Raw genomic sequence first — 16,254 nt, 5'->3', positions numbered from 1 at the left:
AATGGCTGCTTAAAATCATCCCAAAAATCAGATGTAGAAAAATTTAAATTGGATTTTTTCCACTCAATAACTATCATGCCTTGTTTTGACCAGTCATGGGCATTTTGCGTTTCTTTACTACTTCATTTTTTGTGAGGGCAGCGCTGGGCCAAGACAGAGAGAAGCAGAAAGGAGCGACACGGGAGCGGGGGGAGACAAAATTGCCCAATCTGCATCTTCCTGCTTTCTCATACTAAGTGTACAATCCTATAACCACTCACCTGGGATTAAGCCCCACTGAACTCAATGGCACTTATTTTTAAGGAGTCACATATAAGATTGTGCTGTTAACTTCAAACAGTCAAGGATGCTCCTCATAAGAAAGACACTATATGGGAGTATTTTTAAAGGCATTCCCTCTACAGAAAAAAGGAAAGCATGCAAAATATATACAGTGACCTGGTTTCTGTAACCCACAATGAGCTGCAGGGCCCACTGACACCATTTGGCATATGCAACCTGACTGGGGGATGTCGTATCATCCGAACCCAGCCACTGGGAGTTATGCGAGGGTCAAATATAACCCTCGGCTTGCTGTAAGGCGATGTGAGGGTTGTTTAACCTTCACATAAGGTTCAGATAAGGTTTAAAATGGTGGTCAGCACAACACACCACAGCTCCTCAAGGGTTAATTAACCCATGATGGATTGTGTCAGACAAAGAGATGCAAAGCCTGCTTGTAGGAATGAAACAGTGAAAATAATTAGGGATATCAGAGAATTCCGCCACAGATCTTGGTGAGGCCAAATGCCAGTACATTCGGCCCCCCAAAATCCATGGCGGAACAAAGCCCCCACCCCCCCCAACCCATGAAAGGCGCACGAAACGGAGCAGTTACCTGCTGCCGTCCGTGCTGACTTGCAAATGGCAGCCGCCCTGCGGCCACCATTCACTTCTTCATCATAGCCGTGATAGGCTACGTAAATACTTACGTAGCCTATCACGGCTAACGCAGGGACTTTTTTTTCCGCCGTAATAGCTATGTAAATATTTACGTAGGCTAAAACGGGGGAAAAACAAAGGAACGCAAATGGCGCCCACTACGCTATTTGCATTCCCCGTTTTTTTCTGCCATAATAGCCTACGTAAATATTTATGTAGGCTAAAACGGCTAAAAATAGGGAAAGCAAATGGCGTCCGCCGTAGCCGCCGCCATTTGCATACGCTGTTTTTTTTTTTGGCTTGCCGTGATAGGCTACGTAGATACTTACGTAGCTTATCACGGCAGCTTCGCAGGATGCAAATGGCAGCCGCCATTTGCGTCCACAGCAGTCTGTCCGCAGCCAGAACTCCGGCTATGGACAGCCCTGGCCAGCGGCTCCGCAGAGCCACCGCAGAGCGGAGCCAGCCCAGAGGGGATTCCAGGGGGAGGGATGGAGCGCCTCCCCCACCCCCGCAAGTCCAAGCTGCGAAAAGGTAAGTGACTTTCATACATCCCTAAAAATAATACTCTATTTAGTTGTAAATTAACATGGCTTAGTGTTCAGATTTGCATCAGTGTTCAGGAAATATATGAAAACGTTTCAATGGAAAACTTGATTTAAATCAAATCAACCTTTTTTCTTGCTAATTCAAAAACTGATTTAAATCAATCCATCTTGATGTAAATCAATCCACCCTGCATATATATGACTTAGAAGTATCACATGGCACTTACATACTTATCTGCAGAAGGTACCCGTCACAAATAATTTCAGGTGATTTCTCTTGAGTGAATCACCACATCTCCTAAACCCCTGGCCAGCAACTAGTTTTATTGGAGGACTAGCTGGAGGTGATGAAGGGTAGACACTACCTCACCCCATGGCCAGAGCCTTCATGCATACTCTGTAGCTTCCAAATTGGGAACCAGAGGGGCGGGGGGCAGACAGGATCTTCAGAGGCTAGATTTGGCCATAGAAGTATGAGCTGCTGATCCAGATTCTATAGGATTAGAACTGAGCTTGTCCATTGGTTAGGGATGATTAATCAACTAAAATTATTTAATCAATTAACAAATTGCACATATGTGAAAAACCCCAACATAAGGTATCATTTGAGATAACTTGTGTTAGAAAAAGCTAGCATTTGTAGTTAGAAGGAAAGCCATTGTTAATATTTTCTTTTTAGTTTCCTATTACAATAACAAGGCAAAACCAAACTAACCTCAAAAACAAACAATAAACTCCTCACTCCATGGGTTGTTATTTGTCCTCATAAACTGCCTTCCACCAATTAATCAACTGCAACGCTGTTGCAGTTAAGCTGCATCCACTGAAATCAATGGAATTAAGGTTGCAATCCTAAACTTATTTACTAGGAAATAAGTACCACTGACTCCAGCAAAGGAGATCGTTACCTTGTCGTGGTGCTGGAGCTTGGGCACCTCAATGATGCCATGAGCTAAACCGGGAACGGACACCCAAGACGGGAAGGTCATGGCAGAGAGGTCAGACTAAATACAATCCCTGGGGAAGGTAATGGCAACCCACCCCACAATATTTGTGCTGTGAAAATTTAATGGATCAGTACAACCAGAGATATGTCAGTACACCATTGGAAGATGGGACTCCCAGGTAGGAAGATGGTCAAAATGCTACTGGGGAGGAACAGAGGACAAGTTCAACTAGCCCCAGATGTGATGATGCAAGCTAGCTCAAAGCCAAAAGGATGGCTAGCGGCCGACGGTGCTGGTGGTGAATGACGAATCCGATGTTCTAAAGATCAACACACCATAGGGACCTGGAATGTAAGATCTAAGAGCCAGGGTAAACTGGATGTGGTTATTGGGGAGATGTCAAAATTAAATATAGACATTTTGGGTGTCAGTGAACTGAAATGGACTGGAATGGGCCACTTCACATCAGATGACCACCAGATCTACTACTGTGGACAAGAGGACCGCAGAAGAAATGGAGTGGCCTTCATAACTAATAATAAAGTGGCTAAAGCAGTGTTTGGATACAATCCAAAAAACGATAGAATGATCTCAATTCAAATTCAGGGTAAGCCATTTAACATCACAATGATCTAAATATACGCCCCAACCACAGATGCTGAAGAAGCAGAAGCAGATCAGTTCTATGAGGATCTGCAGCACCTACTGGATAATATGCCAAAAAGAGATGTTATTTTCTTTACAGAAGACTGGAATGCTATGGTGGGTAGTCAAACGACACCTGGAATTACAGGCAAGCATGGTCTGGGAGAACAAAATGAAGCGGGACATAGTCTGATAGAATTTTGCCAAGACAACTCACTGTGCATAACAAACACTCTCTTCCAACAACCTAAAAGATGACTTTATACATGGACTTCACCAGATGGTTGACACCGAAATCAGATTGACTACATCCTTTGTAGCTGAAGGTGGCGGACATCTACACAGTCGGTAAAAACAAGACCTGGAGCTGACTGTAGTTCAGATCACGAACTTCTTATTGCACAATTTAGAATCAGACTAAAGAGAATAGGGAAGTCCCACAGATCAGTTACATATGAGCTCACTAATATTCCTAATGAATATGCAGTGGAGGTAAATAATAGATTTAAGGGACTAGATTTAGTAGATAGGGTCTTGGAAGAACTATGGACAGAAGTTCACAACATTGTTCAGGAGGTGGCAACAAAAAATGTCCCAAAGAAAAGAAAACCAAGAAGGCAAGATGGCTGTCTGCTGAGACACTGGAAGGAGCCCAAGAAAGAAGGAAAGCAAAAGGCAACAGTGATAGGGGGAGATATGCAATTAAATGCAAAATTCTAGAGGTTAGTCAGAAGAGATAAGGAATTATTTTTGAACAAGCAATGCGCGGAAGTGGAAGAAGACAATAGAATAGGAAGGACAAGAGACCTCTTCCAGAAAATTAGAAACATCGGAGGTAAATTCCAGGCAAAAATGGGCATGATCAAAAACAGAGATGGCAAGGACCTAACAGAAGCAGAAGAGAGCAAGAAAAGGTGGCAAGAATATATGGAAGATCTGCATAGGAAGGATAATAATATCGGGGACAGATTTGATGGTGTGGTCAGTGAGTTAGAGCCAGACATCCTGAAAAGTGAAGTTGAATGGGCCTTTAGAAGCACTGCTAATAACAAGGCAGCAGGAGACGATGGTATCCCAGCTGAACTGTTTAAACTCTTGCAAGATGATGCTGTCAAGGTGATGCATGCCATATGCCAGCAAATTTGGAAAACACAAGAATGGCCACCAGATTGAAAAAAATCAACTTATATCCCCATACCAAAAAAGGGAAACACTAAAGAATGTTCAGACTATCGAACAGTGGCACTGATTTCACATGCCAGTAAGGTAATGCTCAAGATCTTGCAAGGTAGACTCCAGCAATTCATGGAACGAGAATTGCCAGATGTACAAGCTGGGTTTAGAAAGGCAAAGGAACTAGAGACCAAATTGCCAATATCCGCTGGATAATGGGGAAAGCCAGGGAGTTTCAGTTTTATTGACTATTTCTGTTTTATTGACTATTTCAAGTTTTCTATTTATGTTTCTGTTCTGTTTTATTGACTATTCTAAAGCCTTTGACTGTGTGGATCATAACAAATTGTGCCAAGTTCTTGGTGGTATGGGGATACCAAGTCATCTTGTCTGCCACCTGAGGAATCTGTGTAACGACCAAGTAGCAATGGTAAGAACAGACCATGGAACAACGGACTGGTTTAAGATTGGGAAAGGAGTATGGCAGGGTTGTATATTCTCACCCTACCTATTCAACCTGTATGCAGAACACATCATGCGACGTGCTGGGCTTAATGAAGCCAAGGCTGGAGTTAAAATCGCTGGAAGAAACATTAACAATCTCAGATATGCAGATGATACCACTTTGATAGCTGAAAGTGAGGAGGAGCTGAGGAACCTCATGACGAAGGTGAAAGAAGAAAGCGCAAAAAGCTGGGTTGCAGTTAAACCTCAAAAAACCCAAGATTATGGCAACCAGCTTGATTGATAACTGGCAAATAGAGGGAGAAAACGTGGAGGCAGTGACAGACTTTGTCTTTCTAGGTGCAAAGATTACTGCAGATGCTGACTACAGCCAGGAAATCAGAAGACGTTTACTTCTTGGGAAGAGAGCAATGACAAATCTTGATAAAATAGTGAAGAGCAGAGACATCACACTGACAACAAAGGCCTGCATAGTTAAAGCAAAGGTATTCCCCGTAGTAACCTATGGCTGCAAGAGCTGGACCATACGGAAGGCTGAGCAAAGAAAGATAGATGCTTTTGAACTGTGGTGCTGGAGGAAAATTCTGAGAGTGCCTTGGACTGCAAGAAGATCAAACCAGTCCATACTCCAGGAAATAAAGTCAGACTGCTCACTTGAGGGAATGATATTAAAGGCAAAACTGAAGTACTTTGGCCACATAATCAGAAGACAGGATACCCTGGAGAAGATGCTGATGCTAGGGAAAGTGGAAGGCAAAAGGAAGAGGGGCTGACCAAGGGCAAGATGGATGGATGATATTCTGAAGGTGACGGACTCGACCTCGGGGGAGCTGGGGGTGGCAACGGCCAACAGGAAGCTCTGGCGTGGGCTGGTCCATGAAGTCACGAAGAGTCAGAAGCGACTGAATGAACAAATAACAACAACAACAAGTACCACTGAACCTAAATGGTACTTCCTTCTGAATAAACATGTATAGGATTGCGCTGCTAAACAGCCTGTCCACAGCAATGCAGCCTATGACTTAGACCAAGAGTTCCCATGAATGCAACACCATTCATGAGATACTCATGTTGAAGGAATGGGGGGTGGGAGATAAAAATTTTCACCTTCCCTTTGCAGCCCTGTGCCCCCTAAAAGGCTAGTATAAGGGTTAGGGACTCTCAGGAACAGCATGGGGTGTGATATTGCTGCTGGGGGATGCAGGGGAAAGGAAGAACCAGTGAAAATTGCCTCCCCTGCTTCCTCAAGGGATCTCAGTCCCTTCCACAAACAGAAGGAGCCCTTCCATTCATGGAAGGGTCACTCTGTATCCAACCCTCAGTCTTCAATTGGTTAAATCTTTCCAGCCTAACTAGGACCATGATCTCTACTACAAATGAACACTACAGAGAAGACATGAGATTTCTGTGAAGAAATATAATCTCTATCAAGGAGATAGAGATTACATATTATCAACCCCCTATGAAGCAGTCCAAAAAAACGGAAGAACATGGTGCTTTCACCTGTAAGGCCGACCACCTGCTTACTTGATCCTTGCCCATCTTGGCTCATTATGAGCTGCAGAGAGAGACTGGGTGAGGGGATCAAGGCGATGGTGAACGCCTCCCTTGAGGAGGGAGTGATGCCATCAGCCCTCAAGGAGGCAGTGATAAGACCGCTCTTAAAGAAGCCCTCCTTGGATCCTCAAGTTCTGAACAACTTTCGCCCAGTCTCAAATCTGCCATTTTTGGGCAAGGTGATTGAGCGGGTGGTGGCGGTGCAGTTGAAGGCACACTTGGAAGAAACTGATTATCTAGACCCATTTCAGTCAGGCTTCAGGCCTGGGCATGGGACAGAAACGGCCTTGGTCGCCTTGGTGGATGATATGAGGAGGGCTCTGGATAGGGGTGAATGCTCCTTCCTTGTTCTCCTCGACCTCTCAGCGGCTTTTGATACCGTTGACCACGGTATCCTCCTGGACCGCCTGGAGGGGTTGGGCATTGGAAACACTGTATTGCGGTGGTTCCGGTCCTTCCTCTCCAACAGGTACCAGAGGGTAGCACTGGGAGAGGAGGTTTCGGACCCGTGGCCACTTACTTGTGGGGTGCCACAGGGTTCCATCCTCTCCCCGATGCTATTTAACATCTATGTGAAGCCACTGGGGGCTATCATCAGGAGGTTTGGGGTGCAGTGTCATCAATATGCGGATGACACGCAGCTCTACCTCTCATTCAAATCTTCACCAAGGTTGGCCGTAGAATCCCTGTCCAAATGTCTGGAGACGGTGAGTGGCTGGATGGGGAGGAATAAGCTGAAGCTCAACCCTGACAAGACCGAGGTACTTTTGGTGGGAGACAAGAGGAGGCTGGGGGATGTTGACCTGGTGTTGAATGGGGTACAGCTACCCTTGAAAGACCAGGTCCGCAGCCTGGGGGTCATTTTGGACTCCCAGCTGTCCATGGAGGCTCAGGTGTCAGCTGTGAGCCGGACAGCGCTGTATCAACTCCATCTGATACGGCGGCTGCGCCCCTTCCTTCCCGACCATCTGCTCCCATCGGTAGTACATGCCCTGGTCTCCTCTCGTTTAGACTACTGTAATGCGCTCTACGTGGGGTTACCCTTGAAGACGGTTCGGAAACTGCAGCTGGTACAGAACGCGGCGGCTCGCCTGATTAAAGGCAGCCGCCGGCGAGATCACATCACTCCAGTGCTGAAGGAGTTGCACTGGTTACCAGTTGTTTTCCGGGCCAAATTCAAGGTGTTGGTTTTGACCTTTAAAACCCTATATGGTTCCGGCCCAGCCTATCTTAAGGAGCGCCTCCAGCAGCACCAGACAGGCCGCTTAACAAGATCAGCCTCAGATGGCCTTCTCTCTGTCCCATCAGCCAGGACAGCTAGACTGGTGGGGACGAGGGAGAGGGCCTTCTCTGTGGTGGCCCCCACTCTGTGGAACTCCCTCCCTAGGGAACTCCGTCATGCCCCCTCTTTAATGAGCTTCCGTCGTGCATTAAAAACGTGGTTGTTCAGGCAGGCATTTGGGGTGGGTTAGGGTATTTAAAAAAAAAATTTTATGGTAAAATTTTATTGTTTTAAATTGTTTTATGGTGGGTTGTACATCGCCCAGAGTGGCTGGGTGACCAGTCAGATGGGCGATTAATAAATTTAATAAATAAATAAATAAATAAAACATCCAAATGTAGTGACAAATGCTTCTGCACATGGTGCAACACTTCATCCTTTCCCATAGGGTCTGTTTCTTATATACGTGCTCTGTTGTTCCCTTCAGATATCCCAAAATTAGTTGCCTTCTCTATGACCAACTTCACCATACAAAAAAAGCGGGGGGGGGGGGAGAAAATCCTGCAACTCAGTACACTGCACACCACAATGGCAAAAGGAAGCTGTTGCTGGCAACCAAGGGGAGCCCAGCAGGGATGGGTAGACCCTCGCCTGGTCTTGCTGCATGCAGGCATTCTACCCCACCAGCCTCTTCGCTTTGGAAGCACAGATCTCCCTCATCTCCCACCCAATGTGCCTTTTTCTTAAAAAAAAAAAAAAAAAAAAAAGAAGTTGTTAATTCCTGCTGTTTTTAAAAACAAAGTCTGGGTTCAGTCCCTTATATCTCTAGGTAGGGCTGGAAACACTCCAGTCTCAAACTCTAAAGCAGAGGTGAGCCATTGTGGCACGCCAGGTATTCTGGCGTACAATGCCTATAATTCCTCACCGCTGGCTAAAGCTGATGGAGAGTTGTAGGCCAAAACATCTGGAGAGCCACGTTGCCCACCCCTGCTCTAGAGCCACTGCCAGTCACTGTAGACAAATGGCCATGTTGGCTCAAGTGATGGGAGTTGCTTTCCAACACATCTGGGGTGCACCAGGTGGGGGAACTAATGCCCTACCATTCCCAAAGTCAAACTCGCTTGTTTTTCATGTGAGAACAGCAACTATCAAGCCCATTAACAATATGGTATATGACACTGCACCCTATTAATAATGTTTGACCTAAAAAAAATCCTATGTATTTGCCATGGTTCTTTATTAACATAAAAAGGAACATTTAATTCCGTGTGTTTGATAGCAGGCTAATGGTTCTATTTTGAGACAGAATTCTGTTGTGCTCTCTCCTTTCTTCTTCCTTCACATGAGTGGAGGAGATGTAAAGCTTCTGTTTCCAGCTTGGAACTTACAGTAATTTTCCAATTTGTCCAAGTATGGTAAACTGGTTTGTACAAACCATACAACCCGGATCAAACTGTGATAAAATTAATGGATGTACAAGCCAGAGTTTTCATATTAAGATGAAATGGGAAACTACCATTTGTTCTAAAGTGTAAATGGAAGCTTTAAATTTCCTCCCCAACTCCCCTTCCCATTAAGGAAGGAAAGGAAGCACCCAAGACCAAAGCTCACCAAAGCACATTCTTGTTAAACTATGGTTTGTTGTGATGCCTGAATGCAGCACATAGCAGACTTCAGACAATGATCATATCTCAGCTTAATGAGCCAAGAGATGAATAAGCCCTTTGTCTGTGCACACAGTCCCTTCATGTGAGCCAGCAAACAAACCAGGAGGTTTTCAATTAACTACAGTTTCCCATTACATCCAAACCACAAAGCTATGGTTAATGGGTTCAGAATAATCCAGTATATTAAACCATACTGGTTTAATATCCTGGTTTGTTCTGAAGGTGTCAACCATGGTCTCCTAGCTCAGACAAAACAAGAAATGATAGTTAACTGTAAATGTCCTGGTTTGTTTGCTGGCTCACATGGACCGCAAGTGTAGGCAAAAGGCTCATTCATATCTTGACTTATTTAGCTGAGATATGATCATCTAAACATAGTCAATAAGAATGTGATTAATATATTTCTATTCAGATTTAATTTTAACCAGGCTATTTTTTTTTAATGGAAACTTTAAAAAAACGGGTTTGGGGTTGGGGGGTTTTTTGTTCTTTTTTGGAGAAAACAGAGATACTGACTCATGCTGTTAGACTCAAAATCCATCCAATGGTGGAGGTTGTGGGGAGCGGGGGGAACTACACAAAATACACATATTCATTTTACCAGCATTGAAACAAATCAAACAGAGATCCATTAGCAATTCACATTAATCTTATGGCTATAATAATGACATGCATTTGCTAACAGTACCACTGAATTCCTTGAACCAACTTGCAAGAGTCATGATTTCAGCCAAGCTAACCAAAGCAGCTGAAATTAAAAACTGCTTTAGACATATTATTGCAGTGATATCCTGAAAGGTAACAATTCCCTACGGGGAGCTGGGGGTGGCGACGGCCGACAGGAAGCTCTGGCGTGGGCTGGTCCATGAAGTCACAAAGAGTCGGAAGCGACTGATCGAATAAACAACAACAACAACAACAACAAAGTTATCCCTACTATGAATGCATCCAAGCTCCACTTAAAAATATCAAGTGAGGATGTCAACATGACTTTCTTGTTAACTTTTAAAATCTACATTGATCCCTTGCTCAGAGCCCATTGCAAGACCAGTACTATGAAACAACCACGAACAAATTAAAATTACGTTTCCACATTTTCTGATGTTATCCTTTTGGTAAGCTCTCTTCCATCTTTACAAGCCTTACCTACAAAAATCTAGTTTTGCAATCCATTTCCAAAGAGGTATTTTCCATCAAAAATTATGTACTTGCATTCTATTTCTCACAACATTTACATTTGAAAAAATGTTTATATTGGTTGTCTATTGCAGCCATAACTCAAAAGACAAAAAAAAAATACACCACATATTTTGAAATATTGAATCCATTTAGGAAAGAAGAAGATTTATTTTTTGCATTGCAAAAGATGCTGTTATGAGTATAGCTCTGTATAAAACCGTCATGCCTATTTTTTCTTAAATTCCAAGTCCTTTTGACCTCAACTTGTTCTTAAAAACTCTGACTGTGGAATCATAAAATGTTTCTTTTAAAATTTGTTTTTCATGAAAATGGTTATAAAAAATGCAGGTAGCAAACACTACTTAAGAGGTATTCTCCTTTATTCTCACATAGGAGGGAATCCCTCTTCTAAGATAATGCATACATTATCTAAAAATGATTTTTGTTTCAGAACTATCAATTTTATCCCTATGCAAATTTCAACAATAGATTAATTGACTAAATTAATATGATTAATCATGATTAAGATTTCTTTAACTGGGTGACAGGCTTTAAAATTATTATTATCCTCTGCTCTCAGTGTATGTGTATGTGATATACACACACCCCAAGTACAAACACACTATATATATTACACACACACCCTTAAAAGTTACTACTTCATACAACCAATGAAGTGGGATCTGGTCCACAAAAGTTAATGCCATAAAAGATTTACTAGTCTACAGAATGCCATAGGATTCTGTGTTGTTTTAGCTTAACAAGCTAACACAGTTCCCCGCTCTGGAATTAGTAGCAATCAGTTAAATAACAGCAGATATAAACAATTTGGGAGAGACATTATTTTGTATAACAAGAAGTCTTATACCAAAGCTAGGTGAATTGTAATGTAAGTGCACAACACACTAAGAACTGTACCATAGTTCTTCTTTTTTGCCATAGTACAAAACAGTCTTAAAGGCTTTCCCAATCCCAACCACCATCGAAATAATTTTGCAGTGCAATACTATGCATGTTTACTTAAAAGTCAGTCCCACTGTGTTCACTAGTGCTTACTCCTAGGTATGTGAGCAGCCATATCCGCTCTTTACAAAGTTAGTCCTAAAAATAAGCTGCCTGATTTAAGAGGTATTGTCAAAATCAAGGAGGCACTGACCTGGTTTGCATGATCACCATGGCTTAAACAAGCCAGGGGTGCATGACAGCATGTGCTGGGTGCCATTTGCCTAATTACCCACCTAGGCACAGCTTGTTGTGTTGTTCAAACCCAGGTAATATGTCTTGTTTCAGGGGGAAACAACCCGCAAATGACCTAACAATAGGCTAGGGGTTATTTGAGGGTGGTTTTCCCCTCAAACAAGCCATGCCATCCAAGTTCGGATGACACATTTAAGCTGTGATCAAGTGAACCAGGTCAACATCACTACCATTCAAAGGCAACACACATGCCAGCTCTTCCCTTACAGTTAACAAAAAGAAAAATTACACTGCATGCACCAATTCAATCTTCCAAACAAAAAGTAACATAATGCTTCAGACCTATCACCTGAAGTTTCAGATGAAATCATCCTATTTTTGCTAGTTGAAGGTATTTTCTCACTAGGGCCACTTCACACGTGATATTATACCTGCATTTGTACACCTGGACATATTGTTTTAAAAACTTGTTCACATCACCATGTGTAAAATATAGTGCATGTGTATTTTACCATATGTACATGTAATGAGAAGCCACAGCTGTCAGTAAATGTCTGAAGTGTGTACCTGGAGAAAGAGATGAGCAAAAATCACACATAACTATGTGCACATTGTGAACCGCTCAGACAGCTTCAGCTATGAGGCAGTATAGAAATATAATAAATGAAATGAAATTTTCTTACTACCACCTTGTAGGTAAAAGATTGTGTGTAAAGCAGTCCCAATCAACCTTGCAAATCCAAGAGGAAAACTTTTTAGCACATGAACCTGTAGTAGTTTTTTTTGTCTATAGTCAGAATTTGCTTAAAATTAGAAATGTCAAAGCAATTTCTCTATCCCAACGTTTTGCCTTTGCAGGAATCACAGATGTTTTAAAATGCCTCAGTCTAGCTAGTAATCAAAACTGTTAAACACAAGGAGCAGGGTTTTGTGAGTTAAGTATGTTTTCAAATAACTTATAATAAAAATCATAATTCTGGCAAGGTGGCCATCAACATCCAGCAGGAAAACATGACAGTTCCAGGGGTGGGTGGGGGAATCAGTTTTAACTCAGCTTCTATTACAAAGGTGTTTTTCACCATGCCATCTTTCAAGATTGCCAGGCAGAATGGTTAGGAAATATTTTTGCTTTTAAAGTTTTCATACTATTTACCTTACTTAAGTTAATCCCACTTTACTTTGAAAAATGAAACAAACACATGGAAACCCAACAACCTGTTAGCTCCACCCACCTCCCACTCATGCTTCTCTGCAACAGTAACAGACCAGGGGAACACTATAGTAAAATTATTTCTCCATAAATAAATTTGCAGAGAACTTAACTGGTACCCCAAGACTGCTTACAGATGGTAATCCTGTTGTTGATGGTGTTGAAGTAACTGATGTTTCAAGCCTTTCTATCAAGTTTCCTAATGTGATGGGACTTTGATCGGGATCTTCTTGTTCGGATACCTTTGTAATGCTGTATTGTTTTTCTTTTTTCAGATCTGCATCTCCAGGCAAATAAGACATTGGGTGTAGATCTACTTTCTCAGTTCTACATCCTACAGCCGACTCTGTGCAAGCGTTACTTTGTATTTGCTCTGGAGGAACGGGGGTTGATAACAGGGCAGAAATTGTCTCATTGTGTCTAATTTCTAGACAGCCTCCTAGGTGGATCTCTTGGATTAGGTCTGTCCCATTTTCAGCCTCTGCCTCCTTACTGCAGCTGGTTGTGGCTCTGCTTTCCATCATAAACTTAATCTCTTCCCCTGCGTTTTCTTCTGCTGTTCGGAATGATGTTTCGGAATCCTCCTCCTCTTCCTCCAGACACGGCTCAAGATTCTCAAAAGCCAGAAGTCCTGCAGAGTCCAGCTGGGTGAATTCTTCTGGATCGGCTAACACTGAAGAGCTGCAGAGCTCCGGGCTGGAGTCGCTCCTTTCCAGTTCCTGCAAACAATCAGAGCCATCTTTTGAGCCATTCAAATATTTTGCATTGAGCATGGCGGCCAAATCCTGCAGCCTGCGCAGCGGGATGTAGCAAGAGGAAGGGTCCTGGCCAAAGGCAGCCTTGGACGCTGCTGTGGGCAACTGCAGGGTGCACCCATTAGGTGGCTCGGGGCTAAGTCTCTGACCCTCCCCCCCGCAAGGGCTGCCCCCGTTCTCCTCCGGTGCATCTAGCGCCAAAGGGCTGGCGAGAGGGGGCAGGCAGCCCCTCCTGCTCGCTTCGCAGGCCTGATCCATCCTGTGCGGCGGGCATCAACCTGTGAAGCAAACACAGCAACAATGGGGTCAGGCAATCCCTCCAGGGCCTTGTTCTCCAAAATGGCAGCCACTTCTACTACGGCTGCTGCTGCTCCTCCTCCTCGGCGGCGGCGGCGGCGGCCCGGCAGACGCCTCCTGCTCCTGGTCCGGAGGCCGCCGGAGCCCACAACGAGCCGGGCGCAGGTCTCTGCCCACAGCCTACCACTTTCAGGCAAGGCTGCCTCCTGATCGCCACAACCTAACGCTGCCCTCACAATAGCGCAGCATCCATCCTGCTGTTGCTTGCCGGGAGCGCAGCAGAGCAGGCCTCGCCTGGCCTCGCCGCACTCCCCCCCCCTCCTCCCCCCCCCCCCCGAAAGCTGCAGCTGCTAAACAGCGAACGGATCAGCAAAGGCTTCTGGACCTTCATCCCTCCCGCTTTTGCCACCGCCCGGCTTCTGCACTAGGCCCGACACCGGCTGGCAAGGGCTCCCCCACCCCATTTCTAGAGGCCCTCCGGGGGTGGGTTGCAGCGCCCTTGCAAGCTCCGGGTGGAATCTGGCCGCCGAGATCAGTTTCAGCCTTTTTGGAGAACAGGAAAGTCGTTCCTGAAATTTACCTGCCCCCTCCCAGCTCGACTTTGGCCCCCAGTGCAGGGCCAAAGTGAAGAGGCGACTTGGCTTCTCCGGGCCCTACCAGCTCCGTCTCCAGCACAGCAGCCAGCCAGCCAGCCCCTTTCGCTTGCTCGCTCCTTTCCCCGGCCGCGCGCTCCCGCCGCGCGCGCGCCGCCGCTGTCCCCCGTGCGCGCTCGCGCGCGCCCCCTCACTGACTCTTGGGGTTCAGCAGCAGCGAACGCTGCGCTGTCCAATCAGCGCGCGCGCCTGCTCGTCCCTGCGCACGTTCTCCCCTTTGGGCACCACACAGCCCCTGCGCTTGCCGCTGCCCCCTAGTGCTCACTTCTGCAGCCTCTCCCTGCCCCACCTATTGCTCCTTGCACGGACCACCTCCTGAGCCTGTTCCCGAAGGCTGGTGTCGGTTTGCAGTCCTGCCCGGCCTGGTCTCGGCCTCCCTCCCTCCCTCCCTCTCTTCCCACGGCACATGGCGCCGCAACTCTTCTCTACCCGCGCTGGACAAGCTCTGTCTTTCTCGCTGCCAGCGCCCAGCACCATCCTTCCCCACAGCCTAAACACGTCGCTGCGTACCAAACCACCCCGCAGGGCGCCGCCTGCGAGACCAGGCCTTTGCTAGCTCCCCCGCCAAGCGCTGCGGCAGAGAGCAGGAGCGAGCAAAGATGGTGGTTGTTGAGCTCGCCCACCCACCCGCTGGGCAGCCGCCGCTGCCGCCGCTCTCCTTGCCAGCCCGGAGAAGGGGAGGGGGAGCCCCTCAGACGCCCGTGACCACCAGCCAACCGGGCTTGGTACTGCCCCGGGGTTCTCCGTGCGCATGGTGCAGCTGGGTGTAAGCTGCTCCTCACCGCATACATGGTGGTGTCCAGATTGCCTAGGCGGTCTCGTAAACCTGTCCCACCTCAGGCGGGGGAGAGGGACGCTGGGAGGGTTTCTCTGCCAGAGGTTGGGCGCAGGACGAAGCCAGGCCCCATATTCCCGCCCAAACAATGGGGGAAACTAAGCAGGTCAGCCTGTTCCCTTATCTCCAGCCAACAATGTGGGGGGGGGGGTGAAGAAAGGCTCCGTCCGCTCTTTCTCGCCCTCCGCCGATGGAGGGGAGGGGAGGCGAACTCTCTAAAATAAATGGCTGGACTATGGCGTGAGATCCGGTTGCTCTGTGGCCCCACCGGCTCCTGGAGGGGGCCAAACTCTGCGGGAGGAACGATGTCAGGGCCAAACACTGCTTCAGGCACAACTGGGGAGGCGGATTCCCCACCTATGCAGAGCAAAACCAGGCCGCTCCCCAGCTGCTTAAGAGGGGGAGGAGGGGGTCCACTCCCCTTAGCCAATGACTTGCCCAGCAACGAAGAGCTTCTTGCGAGCTCTTACTCTTCCCCACGAACTGGGTGACGCTTCTCTCGCTAAGCGCACTCTCCTCGTCACCCCGGGCGCTGAAAGGCCAGCCCTCCTCCCAGTCCCGGAGCTGGTTTCCAGGGCCAGCTAGAACGCTACTGCGTCCCGTCCCCCCCCGCCGCCGCCGCCGCCCGTTGTTCCTTAGAGCAGCGCTGCCCTGGGCGGCTGCTGCGGCCGTCGTCGCGCGCGCGCCTGTGTGTGTGTGTGTGAGAGAGAGAGAAAGAGACAGAGCGAGTGTGACAGGGCAGCAGGGAATCTAGTAGGGACCAACCAGAGCTTAGCCACAGCAGCGGAGCCCCCAACTCTGGGGGCCCCGTTGTGGGGTCCGAGCGTCTGCTCCGACTCCTCCGTGCGCCCGTTTCCAACCCCAACACAGGCGCCGCCGCGCCTTGACATCGGTCAAGAGCGACAGGCCTTGCCCGCGCCGCGCTCCCTGTTCCTCCTGCTGCAGCTGCTGGGCAGAACGCTGTCGTCGTCCCCCCCCCCCCC

General features: G+C 46.8%; 1 protein-coding gene across 14 annotated transcripts in view; it reads right to left on the bottom strand.

The window, feature by feature from the left end:
• The window catches only part of NSD1 (nuclear receptor binding SET domain protein 1), an 84,622-nt gene extending 69,270 nt beyond the window's left edge, over nucleotides 1–15,352 (bottom strand). For 2 of the 14 annotated variants that reach the window (XM_084839387.1, XM_084839398.1), the window contains exons 1-2: nucleotides 14,364–14,511; nucleotides 12,845–13,764 (exon numbers count right to left, since the gene is read on the bottom strand). In XM_084839387.1, the coding sequence (XP_084695513.1) occupies nucleotides 12,845–13,744 (900 nt within the window). In that variant the 5' untranslated portion in view covers nucleotides 13,745–13,764; nucleotides 14,364–14,511. Of the gene's footprint in view, nucleotides 1–12,033; nucleotides 12,089–12,844; nucleotides 13,765–14,363; nucleotides 14,512–14,725; nucleotides 14,801–15,063 lie in introns of those variants that run through there. The other 12 variants (XM_084839392.1, XM_084839399.1, XM_084839401.1 and 9 more) reach the window with 11 other exon arrangements.
• Nucleotides 15,353–16,254: the final 902 nt, after the last annotated feature.

This window comes from Heloderma suspectum, chromosome 2, assembly GCF_057233095.1.
Source record: "Heloderma suspectum isolate Gila_16-S chromosome 2, 16-S_ref, whole genome shotgun sequence".
In the NCBI taxonomy this organism is placed as follows: Eukaryota; Metazoa; Chordata; class Lepidosauria; order Squamata; family Helodermatidae; genus Heloderma; species Heloderma suspectum.
The sequence above is the reverse complement of the archived record's forward strand: the minus strand, read 5'-3'. Positions and strand labels throughout refer to the sequence as shown.